Source organism: Mugil cephalus, chromosome 7 (assembly GCF_022458985.1).
Source record: "Mugil cephalus isolate CIBA_MC_2020 chromosome 7, CIBA_Mcephalus_1.1, whole genome shotgun sequence".
Taxonomy (NCBI): Eukaryota; Metazoa; Chordata; class Actinopteri; order Mugiliformes; family Mugilidae; genus Mugil; species Mugil cephalus.
Window position 1 is genome coordinate 10,654,925 of NC_061776.1, and position 16,006 is coordinate 10,670,930.

At 47.4% G+C, this 16,006-nt stretch overlaps 1 protein-coding gene across 18 annotated transcripts in view; it reads left to right on the forward strand.

Annotated features, from left to right (window-relative positions):
• The window catches only part of LOC125010559 (receptor-type tyrosine-protein phosphatase F), a 160,370-nt gene that overhangs the window by 122,432 nt on the left and 21,932 nt on the right, over window positions 1-16,006 (forward strand). For 11 of the 18 annotated variants that reach the window (XM_047589289.1, XM_047589288.1, XM_047589293.1 and 8 more), the window contains 7 exons: window positions 529-629; window positions 1,221-1,468; window positions 2,671-2,749; window positions 3,862-4,086; window positions 10,206-10,360; window positions 11,774-11,785; window positions 13,843-13,955. In XM_047589289.1, the coding sequence (XP_047445245.1) occupies window positions 529-629; window positions 1,221-1,468; window positions 2,671-2,749; window positions 3,862-4,086; window positions 10,206-10,360; window positions 11,774-11,785; window positions 13,843-13,955 (933 nt within the window). The remainder of the gene's footprint in view (window positions 1-528; window positions 630-1,220; window positions 1,469-2,670; window positions 2,750-3,861; window positions 4,087-10,205; window positions 10,361-11,773; window positions 11,786-13,842; window positions 13,956-16,006) is intronic. The other 7 variants (XM_047589290.1, XM_047589296.1, XM_047589305.1 and 4 more) reach the window with 1 other exon arrangement.

Consider the following 16,006-nt stretch of genomic DNA (forward strand, 5'->3'; position numbering starts at 1 on the left):
GTGTTTATTGATTTATAGGGTAGTAATCTCATTAAATGCTACCGTCACATTGCAGTGCCTCCTCATCCTCCCTCCCATTACACACGAATGCAGCATGTACCTCCTCATGCATTTTATAATCTTATAAATGTACAATATCTTATTTATAACCGTGCACGAGGCCTATTTTAAGGCGCATGTTGCCACTCCCACTGCCCTCTACATTCTCTTGGTAATGAGAGATGTCGGCCCTGTACCTAATGTCTTGTGAATGGGGTGGAATAAATGGAACGGGCTTGGGAAGACGAAGGCTATATTTGCCATCTGTAATCAAGCGTGAACAAAATAGTTAATGCTCTTTGAGCAGCCCCGTGCCTTCTCAGGTTTTGGTCATGAGGTATCTGCTACAGAATACGTTGGCGCTGTTTACCAGGCGGCGGTGGCTTGCTTTACGGAAGTGTGAAATTAAATTACACACGGAGATTATGTTCGGTGGTGCACAACACGTCTTACTTGAGATATTAATCGGAGGCTTTTTCCCCATCCCAGATTTTCCCACCCTGAACTTCGGTGTCAAGTCTGTCATGAAGACGTCCGTCCTGCTCACCTGGGATTTACCTCCAAACTACAAATCCCAAGCACATTTCAAGGTGAGTGAAACCTATCGAGCCAGTTAAATCAGGTACAGAAACATTTCACTGTGAACACATTTTCTTTCCATTATACATAATTATACATTGTATGGTACTGATAAAGTAATACAACAATGCAGAAATGATATCTGAAGGTTTTCTTCACAGTGCTGTTTAATATGTACTGTACAAACAGTTTTAATATAAATGCATCGCAGCAGAACACTGCTTCCTCTTAACACTTCCAGTAAGGTGCGACTTGGTGGCTTTCACTATTTTACACTAAAATGCTCATTTATGATGTGTAATGATCTGTCAGAATGACATTATATCAATTCTCACTCCATGTTAGAGGAGAGAAGACAATCTGGAGTGTTAACAATACTAAAATGGACCAGTGGGAAAGTGTGACACTGAAGCACATGAAATGAGGTGTCTGATGAGACGGGCACCTCCCTGAGGAACACGCTGCTTTCCATTTTTTTTTTCTTTTTCTTTTTCACGTGTGTTTAGAGAGATAAGTACATTTGTGTTACTGATGCGGATTCCGTGCACTTGTATGTTTGCTGCCTCAAACCGCAGCTGTTTATTCCCCTCGTGTTCCTGCAGATCTTGTACAACCAGCAAAGCGTGGAAGTGCTCGGAAACCTGAAGAGGAAGCTGATCACGCAGCTGCAGCCGGACACAGACTACTCTTTTGTACTGACAAGCAGGGGCAACATTGCCGGAGGTCTGCAGCAGCAGGTGTCCATCCGCACCGCCCCCGACCTCATCAAGACCAAACCCAGCACACATCTGGCTCAAGGTGGCAAGATGACGGTCAACCTTCCCAAGGTCCAGGCCACCACACGAGTCAGGTCGGTACAGAGCGTGAGGGGACTGGAGGAGACACGAGGAAATAATTACCCCGTTAATAAATGGTTCGGGGCTAGTTTGTGACCCTGCGTCCCAGAAACAAAGCACATTAATTAACCCCCGGGTCTAAAAACCAAACAGCTCGTCTGAGAGGCTCGTATCAAACTATTCTCAAACTCTGAACTTTTATTCTCAGCCGTCTTCATCACCCGGCGGCCGGTGGTAGTTGAGCCTTAGCATCAGGTCGAGCTGTATTATATTTCAGATTGTTTAGAGCAGAACTGGGCCCGACCCTTTTGTGAGTGAAGCCTTTCTTTTCAGACGCGCACACATCTGTGCGTAGGGGGAGTGCTCCGGGCTGATTGGTAAAGAGATTACAGGGTGTCGGGGCTGGCCAAGGTCCAGCACAGATTGACAGGCAAAAAGTGCAGGTGATTGGAAATGGGTGAGCTGAGGGGTGTGTGCGTGTGGCGGAGAGGAGAGGAGAGGAGAGGACGGGGGTGGTGTGGGGGGGAGAGGATTCTTGTTATACATGTCTTCTCCCACTCCCGGAGCTGAGTGACTGTTGAATCACAGACTCGAGGCCTGGAGAGGAGCAGCTGCTTTCACTGTCTGCTGCGGCTGATTTTACAAGTAGCTGAATGCCGCAATGGGGGGAAAACTTTTATCTGAGGGAAGACAGAGAGGAGGAGAACAGAGGGGAGAAAGCAGGAGAGAGCCAGCACGCGAGTAAACAGAGGCAGACATTTGTACGTTGTGTACTCGCTCGTGCTCTTCCATCCGTTGCCTACCGTCTCCTTAATTTGACCCCAAATGTCTTTCTAATGTCTTCCGTCTATTTTGGTCCTTATAATGAAAAAGAACACACGAGCAGTCACATAGCTGTTCCTATTAACCTAAGAGATCCTATGGGGAAGCTCTGCTAACCGAACGCTCCCCTCACCGGGATAGTGTTTGTTCCAGTCTACATGGCAGATGTTCTTAGTGATTAGCCATTAATTGGAGACTGCGGTGCCAATCTGCTGGTGTCCGACCTTGGGTGGACCCTCTCGTGTAGCGCTCAAATTGTAAATTCCGTCCAACGAGCCTCACGGTGAAATCATTCTCGCTGTTTTTTGTCGGCATTATTAATGGCCCGCTTTGATCTCCGTGTGCGTGCGCTTCCGTCGGTCTGTCTTAACGCAGCCCTTATTTTTCCTGGCAGGTGGTACTACATCGTGGTGGTGCCGGTGTCCCAGTCGACGAGGCAGTGGAAGAATCCAGACGAGATGGACCTGGACGAGGTGAGTGCCAGCCGGCGGCTTATTGGATAATAAGCCAGGTCAGGGGTCGCGGGTAGCGTCCTCCCTTCCAACTGGCTGGGAAGTCGCTGGTTGTAGCTTAATTGGCTGTGCCCTCCTGGGCTTGGGAAGGAAGAGTCGGTGGAGAGATTTTAAACAATGAGTCACTCGGGTAGGTGAGGAGCGTCCTGATTGGATGCCAGGTCAGCAGGTAGCCCCATCTGTTGATTCTAACGCAGAAAATAGTCTTAATGTTATTTAACTACTGGTGTAGATGCAATTAAACTTTATTTAAACTGTACTTCCAGACCTGTGTTTAAAAGTTATCGCCATACTTCTATAATTTTTTATAGTTACAAACAAAGTTTTATGTGGGGTATTCAAATATGGATAAAGATTTATGACTGCTTTATTATTCCGATGAATAAAGGTCCTCCTTGTCCATGAGGGAATCTAAGCTAAATGACATGCCAGAATATTAATAGCCTGATTTTTAAGTAAACTGCGAGGCTCGCTGGTTTGAACCGCTATTGTTCGAGCTCCCTGCAGAAATAACAGGAGAGACTGAGAGGGAGAGGGATGGGACTCCCTGAGTCATTAAACACTGAGCAGGCCATTGTCTCCTCCCTCCGACATAATGATTTAATAAAGCTACATCTGGAGCAGCACATGAGACATCACTGACAGAAAACAAAATGCCGCTGCAAACACAATGCTGCAGTGCTGTATGCTCCCGCTCATTTATTAACCAGGCAGGCAGTCATGCTGAGATTGTGTGCTGGAGCAAGCGCTAATTGCTCACTTCGTAACTTGGCTGCATTGTTTGCAGTTGTGTCTCTGTGCAAAGGGCATTTTAGCTGTGTGGGATCATTATCTCTCTCTTGGAGGCACGCTGAGAACCAGGCCGCGGACATATAGTGTCAGTGAAAAGGCTCGGGAGATTCGGAGTTGATGAAATTTAAGGAATTCTGTTGCTGTGCTGTGTTTCAGTTTTTTACCCACACAAAACCACAACAGTGTGTTTGTCCTTGTACAGTTTTCATTTCCCTTCTCCTGCTGACGTCCCCTTTGCCCCTAATTCTGACCGTAACCTTTACACTCTGTGTTTCGTCCAGTTGCTCAAATCAATTGAAGGTCCGGTCCTGAGGCGCAGGCGTCACTTGGATTCCTCAAAGCCCTATGTCGCTGCCAAGTTGGCGTCACTTCCAGACACCTTCACGCTGGGCGACGAGAAGCGGTACAATGGCTTCTACAACAAACCCCTGAGCAGCCCGCAGGAGTACCTCTGCTTTGTCCTGGCCGTACTTCGAAATGAGGAAACAGACAACACCGCTAATTATGTAAGTGCACACGCACGCACACTAACTAAAACCTCTATTTACCGATTGGAGCCACACAACAGTTCACGACGGCACGAGTAAATACGAAGGATTTCTTATAAAACTAAGTTCACCTGCTGTGTATTAATGCATGTCGCAATGTCTTTTTTTCAGACGGACTATTAAAGTTTATCATCCATCCTCAACCTCTAACCAGCGCCGCTCCTCAAGCATTTCCAAAATGGCAGCGGCGGAGCCAAATTGTTGTTTTTATTGCCACTTGCCTTTTAACAGGGCCGTCTGTAAAAGTCATTGCAGCTTGTCCAGATAACTCCCTTATCGGTTAACAATGACATCAGATATCCAGCTTCACTATTTGAGCAGCCAGCAGGGTTCCCGCGCACATCTCTTTACAATGCTAATACAAGGCTCTCCACTTTCTAAGTGGGGGCCCGTGTGCTCGTCAAACAGCGCTAACACGGAGGCCCGGGTCTCCCTGGGATGGTCTGGGGTAAACTTCACTGCGGGAAGAATGAGAGTCTGCGATTGCTCTGGGCTCCTCTGCTTCCCGGGACATGCATATTCAGTAGCTGGGTCCAGGGCGACTGCAGAAGGGTGGAGAGCGCGGGTGCTCCAAGTCCGAAACCAAATCCCAGACTTTTCACCTACTTCTTTCTCTTTACTCTCTCATCTCTTTTTCTCTCGCTCTGCCTCTCCTTTCCCTCCTCACATCTTTCTGTACCATGAAGACAGCAGAGGAGATTGATTAGTGCAGCTGGAGTTAAGAGGGAGATGAGGGCCCGGTTTCAGGGCCTAGGGAGTCTGTAAAGCAGGCCTGATTCCCTTGAAATGCTGCTTTACGTGTCCCTAAAGCCCCCCCCCCTTTCCCCCTGTAATCCCCCACTCCTTCACTCTGAGGAGGGGAGGGACACGGCAAAGGAGGCTATAGCGGGCAGCCATGATACACTTTACTTCAAAGGAGATGCTTAAATCCCATCGCCGCACAACACTCTCACCGTCCCTGCAAGACACAACATGTTGGATCAGTGTTTGCTCAAGTCTCTTTCCGTGTTCTCCCCCTCCTTAAACCGTGTAGAGCCCACCTCCCTTCAAACTTAATCGCTTGGATTAATCAGACCTGACTCACAGGCTGAGTCCACCGCGTGTTTTACCTTCATTTCAGTCGTCAGGTTAGCGACGGCTTAAACTTCCTGTGCTGCAGCAAGACTTGGTTAAAAAGGCAGCGCAAGTTTTGATCATGTATATACCGAATGGTTTTCTTATGGGGTTTTTAACACTGGTGCATGTGAGAAATATCTCTTGTTGTAGTATAGTGGCGCATTCATGTGACTGAAATGGATGCAAACAGAATAAAATAACAGCGGCTAAAACTGGAACTCAAAAACTAAATGTAAATAAGAACCAAAAAAAAAAAACAACAAACTCTTCAGGCTGCAGCATCGCGCTGCTGTTGCAAGTTCTCTCAAAATGTGCCACGCTCAGTTCAAAAATCCAATAACTGACCTTCTTCATGTAATGCGCAGTAACAGGATTATCACAACGCATGTAAAATATTTGCTAATTCTGTCACATTTCTGCTCGTGGGCCTTTAAACACAGTGAATTGTGAGGTGGCTACTCCCGGCTGGCTGTCATTGATTGCCTTACAAATCCCCTCTCTGCACTCGTTGGGAAACTCAGATACCACAGCGGTGTTTGTTTTTGTCACCCCCAGTGCGGCACTTGCAGGCGTTTATTACCAAACACACGGGTGCGGGAGGTAAAGTGTGCAGCGAGATCGAGCAGTTGGCAGAAGCTGCCTCAAGCAGGATCTTCACCGGACCCAGGAGAATAAGACAACAAGTACTGGAATAAACGACTTGTGTCTTTACTACACTTCCCCGCCGCCACCCAAACTCCCCCAGTGTAGATCAAACAAGACCGCCAGGGTTTAATAAGCCCTCGTATATCAATGGCCACAAGCAGCCAGCAGTGGTTTCAGGGAAGGAGAGAAGGAAGGAAGGCAAAGGGGAAGGAGAGAGAGGGGAAAAAAAAGAAGAAGAAGAAGAAGAAGAAGAGACCGTGCCTTCATGTCTCCCCAGCACCCAAGGCAGATAAACAAGCCGGGGGAAGTGTGAAATGGGATGATAGATGCTGGGTGTGTATAAACAGTATCATTTAATGCAAGAAGAGAGTGAGGGAGGGAGGTAGCATGAAATATTGTGTGATGTGAGACACAGAGGAAAAGAGGATGGCAACAATTTCGTCTTGTGTCCCGTCCAGGCTGTGAAGCTCGGATGAGAGGAGAGTGAACTGGTGGTAGGGGAGGAGATTGCACTAATGCGTGCTCTTCTTTTGATAAGGAAAAAGGTGAGCTCCTGGCACGGAGCGAACCCGAAAGCGGAGAGGGTGTAGTACCATCCAACGGCATTTATATTCCACTCACTCTCGAGAAGAATTGGCTTTGTAGCGCTAATTCTGTTGGCGCTCTGGGCTTAAAAACACCCTTAACAAGGAAGACTGGCTTCTTGCGAAATTTAAAAGGCTTTGACAAACAAAATCAAGAGGGAATGACGAAAACAAGATGTTTTTTTCTTTCCTAGCGGAGAATGCAAGCATGCTGAACTTTTTTTTTTTTTTAACCAAGGGAGGCAGGAATACAGACAACGTCGATGGGATGCTCACTTCCGGTCCGAGAAGTGTCTCCCTCTAGCGATGCCTCCAGACATCTCGGTGCTTTGTATTGAGACAGCCAGCGAGGGGGAGGGAGGAAGTGCGGTTTCTGGAGCTGAAGTGAGAAGGGGGCATGTGAAGGGAAAAGGGAACGGAGGACAAATATGAATAAAGAATTACAGAACGAAAGAGCGGGGTCGTCAAAGGGGACAGAGTAGAACCTGCAGCCATATTTCTGTTCCTCAAAGATAAAGTACTCGCATACTCGCACATAGCATCTCACTCTTTTACCTCAATGTTTCTCTTTATACGTCTCCCTCCCTCCCTCCCTCCCTCCCTCCCTCCCTCTTTCAATATGTCATGCAGCATTGAGGAGCATGTGGGCTCCTCGCCGTCCCCGGGGACGCGGAGCGGAGAACAGCAGATGCATAATGGCCGTCTTCGCCCGTTTGTTTGTTTGTCTGGCGCGCGCCCCGCGGCTTATTCGAGCCACTTTTGGACAGCTAGGGAGCTAGCAGGGTCAACGGCGAGTTGAAACAAATGTGCCTGTGCAGCGCGCGGCGGATTCTTGTGCTCAGGGGATGGCAGAGCAGCGGCTGACTGGGGAAGCTGCGCAGCCCACAGGCCAGACAGGCAGCCGGGGATACACTGCTACTACCTCAGCACCTCTGCCTCAGCCTCCTCTCTCTGTCATCTCTCATCACCCACTCCGCCTCTCTCCCTCCGCTCGCTCCGTCTCAGACAAACACTTAACAATCATACACACAGACTCTCAGCCCCTGCGACCTAGACAAACACATTCACTTGCGGAGGCTCGGAGGAGTTTGAGAAAAGGCTCAGAGAAACCGATGTTCCACTATATATTGTTTACAGGCTCCACACACAGCGGTGCTCTTTCTCCCACCAATGGATGTACACAGGCTCAATCAAATACCACGCTGCGCATTCAGTCACTCCTAATACTTGTAGCTGAGTAAACGGTATGATGTTACATTAAAAATCCATATTCCTCACAAAGTGCTCCCTTCTCCGTCTCGTCTCGCTGGGGGACGGGATTCAGTAGAAATCTGATCAAATCTGACTCTGATATCGAATTCACTTTCTTAATTTGATTGCCCTATGAAATCTGTTTCGATTCAGCTCGCTACTTTTACGCGGTTGTTGATGGACTAGTCACTCGAGTTAATTTAAAATGAGTCCTGAACTGCATGCTGAATGAAGTTAGGTTTATATATGTGTCTGACACTGGAAGAATTTACTACTAATACTACTACTTGTTACAAATATTGGAGATTATGATACGATTTCATTGGTATTATGTTGATAAAGTGACACACACGTTATTGTTTACCTTCTCTGTTAGTCTTCATTTAGCAAGAAATACAAGTTTAACAAGACAAAAAAAACAGAAATCTTCTTTTTAGCCCAAGTGCTAATATCTTGTGCAAATATTGTAAATGTCACTGTGCTCCAGCTGAGACATTTCAAATCACAAAACGATGAGCTAGTAAGGTTAAAAATGCAAAGCTTGCTGCCTGGATGTCATTTACACGACATTGGTCGCACATACTTTGTAAGGACTTGTAGTGTAGCTCTCTCCGACCCAAACCCAGCCATGTGCGTCCTGTACACAGAAACGCACACAGACTCGGCGCTGTAACAGATACCCTCACGTCTCTCGCTGGCTCACACATTCCTTCACTGCACCATTACTCCATTGTGACAGTGCTGTGCGCAGGCAGAGGCATTAGGAGCTGCGTGACTGAGCTTTTATCAGATATTAGGGCCGTTCAAATGGATGATCCCACTACTTCGCCGTGACCAACAGACAAAAAGCCCTCTCTTTTTGTTCAGCCTTCTCCTCTGCTTATACTCTCCCTCCCTTATCCGTCTCTGAAAGCACAGCTGCAGTCATTTGTTACACCAGTAAAAAAAGAAAAGTTTTTCCCAGGATTCCCTGCAGGGCCGTATCCTGCAGCCTTTTTCGGGCCCTCCTGAAAGAACAGGAAGCCTTGTGATGTCATCATATCAGCAGTGTCCCATCACTGAGTTGCTTCTTCTTTGTTCCCGGATAATAGGTTCTTCTGGAGGAACACCAAATGGCAGAGATCTAGTCACATGTGCCTGGGGTGTCTATCTGTATGTATGTATGTGTGTGTGTGTGTGTGTGTGTGTGTGTGTGTGTGTGTGTGTGTGTGTGTGTGTGTGTGTGAGAGAGAGAGAGGTAGAGAGAGAGACAAATGGAAAGCGTTACAGCTTTAAACTACAGCTGTTATATGAAAATGTGGATCTCTTCACATATGTCGTGTCTGTGTCTAATATCAAAGAACGCTGGTTTGCACGTACGCGATTGAGACATACTTTAATGCACACACCCGCAGTGTAAATTTTCCAACAGTTGCGCAAGAGTGCGATAGATAACAGAACTATATGACAGAGCGCAGGACTCTTTGAGCTCATCTTAGCTTATCTTTCCAATTAATATCTGCCTGTGTGCTGAAGAGCAGGCTGCTGTGCGGCTAATGATCCGGATTACTGCTGCCTGCTGCCCCGCCACTCCCGCTGCATGCTGGGAGCTCAATTCCCTTCGAGGTCTGCGATCTGTCACACATACCCCTCCGCGCACCCCTCTCCCTTCCCCAACCTGCGTCTCCCACCGTCATTCAATAGGTGGCACGCTGAGCACTAATGACAGATGCATCGCACCTCCCTCTCTCTCTGTCTCATCTGTCAGCTTGCTCGCTCACAGTTGGGCTCCCTCCTTTTCAGACATTTTTTTTTTTTTTTTTTAAACACCACGCGGCACCGCTTCGTGTACACACTCCTCAAATGTGCACTCACACACACCTACGTGACTCGCACACCCCCTGCCCCGCCGTCATTTGAAGACATGAAGTAGAAAGATGTCTCATTTATAACCAAGGTGGAAACGCACCCTCGCCGTCAACTCCTCCTCCTCCTCCTCCTCTTCCGTCACGGTGTGAACACTAATGAAGAAGAGATGAGTCCTCTCCTGTGCCCCCATTTATCTCTGAGACCAAGGGACACGCACACTGATCCCTGTCTCAGCCCGTCTCACTGTCGTGTCTCACACTGAACCTGCCATCCAGTTTCTTCCTCTACTTCTTCAATGCAAATATAGGAACATCATTAGCCAATGTGTTATTGTTGTATTGTTGAGAATGTCATTTGAGCTTGGTCTCTTGCGCCGTGGCCTGTTACTTAGCAGACACTATATTTTTAGAATTACATTGTTTCCAACAATGTTACTTCAGCCACAAAAAGCACAGAATAAATGTCTCGTAGAAATGACAGGAAAGGCAGACAATAGCATTGAGCGTTTGTGTTAGCAACATGCTACCATGCTTTTTCCGCCCATCCCGTTTCTTTGAGATAAGAATAGTAAACCTTGCATAGACAAGTAGCTTGGCTCTAATCCACTTCTACTTTCCCTTTCTTCCCAAACAGATGACATTTTCAGCCAGTCCCTACTCGGACCCGATCCAGGTCACGGCGAGCTTGGCTCAGGGGATGGAGCAACCTGAAATGCTGTGGGTCATGGGCCCGGTGTTGGCCGTGGTCCTCATCATCATCATCGTCATCGCCATCCTGCTCTTTAAGAAGTAAGAGGCCGTGCTTCTGTTTATCAGCCGCTCTCCTCTGTTTGTCTGAGGTCGAACCGCGGTGACACTTGTGATTGTAGGTTTCTTTTGGTTGCATCAGACATGGTAATGAGGGACGCCTCCCTTCTGCCACTTGCACCAGGCTGCTCACGCACCAAACTGTAACATCCAATTTCCATACCATAATATACAGCGCGATGGGAGAGGAAACCGAAGGCGCCATTGGCTTGTGTTTCAGACAAAAGATTTTGGCCCGGTCGGCCGTTTTCAGCGGTGCTATGTGGAGTGTCAGTTAAATGGCAGCTGACATCGCCTGCCTAGTAAAAAAGAACAGCTTGGCTGTCAAAAGCTCTTAGTTAGGAGTGAGAAATGTGTTTTGGCCAACACCATTGGTCAGTTCAAATAAGAAACAGAAGGCTGCAACAGAGGGCTTAACCAAAAGATCTGTCAGTATCTCTTTAAAGCACTTCAGCTGCCCCCGTGCAGCACACCAGGGATTATATACAGAACGAGGAAGGTATTTGGAGGGAGCAGATGAGTGGTGAAGGACACTCCTGCAAAAAGTGATCACCAGCTAAAGATTTGATTTAATTTGTTAGACAGACATTCGAAACATTTGCATGCTTCTGCTTCTGAACTGCAGGGACTGGAGGTATTTCTGTTATATCTTATATGTATAACGACTTTCTGTCACCTTAGGCTATTGGATGGATGTTTGAACATGCAACAAATGAACTAAAAGGCAAAGAAGTGTTGTTAAAACAAAACAATAGCGTTGAATTTGTTTTTAAGTTAATCTAAAAATAGTTGCAGAACGATTTTCTGTTGAGCTAATTGATTCTTTTGGCATGTTATTGCTGGGTTCTTTGATTATAATTAAAATACCTGTGACCGACAAGCCTCTATTTACCTCACTGGATGGCTCTATTACACATTCTCCATTTTACATCAAGCCTATTCTCCAACCTGCTATCCACAGCCTCACTGTGTAGCCGCCGTCTCCAGCAGTCTTAGAAAGGGACTGGTTAATAATAGGCCTTGAGACAGCTCACTGCTGAGTAGCACATCCTCTGTCTGGAAGCCTTTTCTCCACGTAGACGCAGATTGACAGGAGGGACTGTGGGGAGGTTGCTGTGTGCCCTTTTCATTGCGGACTGGCAGTAAATGTGCAAAGGAATAATCACACTGTAGCTCTGGTTGTTATTGCTACCTGCGGAGTCGTCCAGACCGACACCAGCAGCGGACAATGACAAGGTTATTCTCAAAACTTCTCATATGGTGCCTCTGACATTTTGGCTTTTTGGGGAGCGGTGCAGAGTTGGGACAGAATGAGAGTAAAAAGTTATAAGCGGACATGGATAAAAAAATGACACGTTTAACCCCCTCCTTCTTTCTTTGCCCCTGTGAACGCAGCAAACAGGAAAGGTGGGTACTGTCACTGTTTCATCAATCACGACTTCATCCCCCACTACCCGAGTCCTTTTCATCTGTGTTGTGGCATTGGTGGTATTCATCAGCTCTACCGGGTTGCAGAGTGAGCTACGTCTCAGCTTCGGCTCCAAAAAAATAAAAAATAATATATTCAAATCGGATTAATTGGAAACAGTTTGATTTGGTCAGTCGTACGAAACAAGACGTGAGAAGCAGCAGACTCTGCAGCCTTTGATAACCGAGGTCAAAGGAACTCCCGGGTCACATCCGTGTATCAGTGCGTGTTCCACATGTAATGTCAGGGTCCCTCTTCAGATCGTCCTGTCGGCCGTGGTTTGTCTCTGTGCTGTGTTTCATTATGTGTGTTTCAGCCGGTGTCAGCGCACCCCTTCAGGATTGGCCCCATCTGAATATGCCAAGGCATCACCTGCTGTTGAATGGGCCATTGTGAAGTAAATGCCAGACGGGGAAACTGCTGAAAAAGAAATGCTCCCATCTTTTAAGCTGACATTTTCCGCCGAGACCCATTCCTCCACTTTAAGCCTTTTTTCATTCTTTCCCTGTGTCCTTGTGGCAGGAGTCTCAACAAAGGGCCCTGTTCTACCCTCATTAAGCGCACCCTGTACTGCACTCTGTGCGTGTCTGTCGGACACATTCTCACATGTCTTAACCTTCTGTTTGAGCCTGAAATGAATAACCCCATAGAGGTTTCTGCCATGTTTGGTTTAGGCCAGCACTAAAGTGTTATGTAGATTGGCATCCAGTGTGGTCAGAGGGATGGATGTGGTGTGCAGAGAACAGATCTCAGATGTTTCAGTTCTCTCAGCCCTGCCCAGCCCCAGCAGTGATCTCTGGGAAAGCCGGATACGGTCCGGCTCAGCTCTCAGCTTGAGATGAAGAGATGCTTGTCGTAGATTAGCCGTCATGCAGCTAGCATTAGCTTAAGCCCTTGTAGCATGATATAACAGGTGGTGGTGAGGCCCAGGCCCTAGCAGCTGAGGTGGACTGGGTTAAAACTGTGTGTGCGCCATCAGCTCTGCGTATTCTCACCACGCCGGGCTTCAGCAGAAGGGCCTGCTCCTTCCTAAAACCCATGCTCGCCACTTGCAAATGGAGTGCAATGAGATGTGAAATTTCCACAGGGCGCCCTGATGCTTTCTTCCGCCCATTTGCAGTCTGAAGGCTTTCGGAGTCTGCAGCTGTATGCGTGTGTGAGACTGTGTTAAAGTGACAGAGCTGGGAAAGCGTACATCTGTGTGCCTGCTCATGTGTGCGCATGTCAACAGATGCTGGCTGTCTGACTGCGGGCAGGCCCGCGCTTTCTTTTCCCCTCTCCTTCGCCTGATGGACAAATCTACGGTCGACTGCGCCGAGCCAATCCGAGCCGCGCCGGCCCGTTCTGCGCCGCGCCAGAGTCCGCTAGGCCTAGCTCAGGCAGCACAGGTGCTGCAGAACTGGTCTAATTACCCAGTGTTGTGCCACCCAGCTGATGAGCTAATTACAGCATCCGCTTGTTTTCCTCTCAATCTGGAAAGTCAGTAAACACAATGTGTTGTTAGCACACACACACAGAGCAGTGAAAATCACACATTTAAATCTTTGCCACGCGCAGACACATGCGCGCTCGTGTACACATTCCCACACAGCAGCTGTCACCTATCCAGCAGCAAACAAACCCAACCTAGCCCACTCCAGGAAAATTATGGTGTTTCTTCATACACATTACACTCCAGTTTTCCAGACTAATGGGGGTAAAGCCCTCGTACCTACTTTCTCTTGAATTGCCGGTCCTTAAAACTACTTTTGAGAACCATTAACTATGCCATTAACCTCATCAAGTGTGCAGCAACAGTCAAAGTGCCGCATTTTCTCACTTCCATTTTCTAACCGAACAGAGGAATCATCGATGTCATTTTAAATCATCCTGTCACTCCTGCGTCGTTAGCTTGAGGAATCGATGGCCACATTAGGTCTCTTATATTTTAGCACGTAGGCTACAGTTCGGTTAATGTCTCGTCTGTTTTTTTTTTGTTTTTTTTTTGCCAACTCAGGAAGCGTGCATCTCCCTTACCCAAAGATGAGCACTCGGGCGGGGTGAAGGACTCCCTGCTGGCCAACTCTTCAGACCCCGTGGAGATGAGGAGACTCAACTACCAGACCCCAGGTAATAAAAGTCTGCCATATATATGCAGCTACTCCGCTTTCCCCCGGCAGCTGTCCTTGAGGAATGTGATGAATGGCAGATATGATGCAGGCATCTTTGTCAGCAAGACAATGTTGTAGTCTTGCAGAGTGAAAATACGTTCAGAGCTTTACCTGGCTGTTGGGTGTTAATGTAAAGTTGGAAACTTACAATCTTGATATGAAATGAATCTGCCTCCACTTGCTGTCATCGTATATTAGTAATCGTGTTGTTTTGTCATAGTGTGTGAAAATTTGTACACACTAAAGTTTGTGGATTTTAATGAGGGAAGAGCTGAAAAAAAAAGTTACAGTTCAGTCAACATTTCCTTCATGAAAAGAAAAAAATAGAGAAAAAAAAAATGAGAAAGAAGAATATTCTGTTTTTGTGACTGAGGAAATGAAAACCCCAAAATGAAAATCCTCCTGAAATTCATCAGTCAGTAATTCAAAAACACAGATTCCATCTGCCGCTCTGAAAGGAAATGTCTAAAGGTGACTCATGACTTTAACAGTGTTCCTTAATATCTTTTATTTCCAACCTTCTCTCCCTTCAAATGGTAGATATTGCGTTTTGAAATGAACCAGAAGCAATCTGTTTTTCCCTGCCTTCCCCGTGCGTTTGATGGATCTCTTGTTTATTAGCGCTTTGAAGCAGGTGCCGCTCTATCAAACTCACATGTCCGGCCCGTTCCGTTGCTTATCCCCCGACTGTGAATCTCACCGAAAGGCAGAAATGGTCAATAAGAGAAAATAAACCAATGATGTTTGCCGCCGTGCCCTGCTGACAGAATCAGTGGAGTTCGGGGCCGAGTGAATCCAGATTCCATCCACACACGCACAGTGGGGAAAGAGGGGTTGGGTTGGTGGGGGCGAGGGGGGGAGTTGTATGAGGGTGCCCGCCTCAGCTTCAGCCTTTTCCCCCTTTTCCTCCTGATCGTCATCCTCCTCCTCCTCCTCCTCCTCCTCCTCCTCCCCTGGTCCTCACTCGTCCTCCTTCCCTGAGCTCCTTTCATTCCCCTCAGCTGGTAATGAGTCCTGCTCCCTCTGATGTCAAGGTGAGCCAGGCAGAGGGAACAATGGAGCTGAGAGAAAATGTCAACCCCAGTGCACGTGTGTGCAAGTATGTGTTTTCTTGTGTGTGTGTGTGTGTGAGTAGGTGTGTACCTCTTCTCACGGGTTATTAAAGATCCTATTTGCCATATATACACACACACACACACACACACACACACACACACACACACTCACAGCCCCTTTGAACCCCTGCAGAGGAATTAAGCAGTGCTGCCGTTCTGAAAGAGCCCTCTTCTCCCATCCTCCCACTCACCTCTATCGTCTTTTGTCTTCCACATCCCCCTGCAGGGTAATCTCTCTTTCTTTTTCCCTTTCTCCCCCGCTCCCCCTCTTTCTCTCCCTGTCTGTACGTCAACATTTATCTCCTTCTTCTTTTTCTCCCTTTTCACCTTGCTGCTTTCGCTTCAAGTGCTGATTATCAAAAATCGCCAAGGCTGCGTCTAGTTGGTGAAATCCTATCAGACTCCCAGAGCCTGAGCCGAGTGAATATTGAGCAGCCTCGTCCCTCTGCCCCCCCCCCACCCCCATCTCTCTCTCTCTCCCCGTGATTCGCCCGCAGCAGGTGAACATTCCTGCTCTGATTCTGATTGTTGTCGAGGGGTCCGGCAGATTGCCGCCCGTGTCCCCGTCGTGTCGGTTTGCTCAACAGACCTTTGGCTGTAACGCGTTGCTCTCCGGGAGCAGGCGTGCCGTTCTATGAGAAACTGACCTGGTTTTTATCCTCGACAGACCTGGTTCAGATAGTATTTGCAAATATAGTATATAGTAAGTCATGTCATTTACAGATCATCTATTAGCAGTGGAGTGTTTTTAAGATAAAAAAGAATTTTGCAGCTCTTCCATCAGTAAAAACAATAATAATAATAATATTGGACTAACTGATATCTGGGAATGTGACATTTGTTGTGGTTTAAAGGCTACAGCTTGAACAACCACCTGCTGCTGCAAGTGAACAGT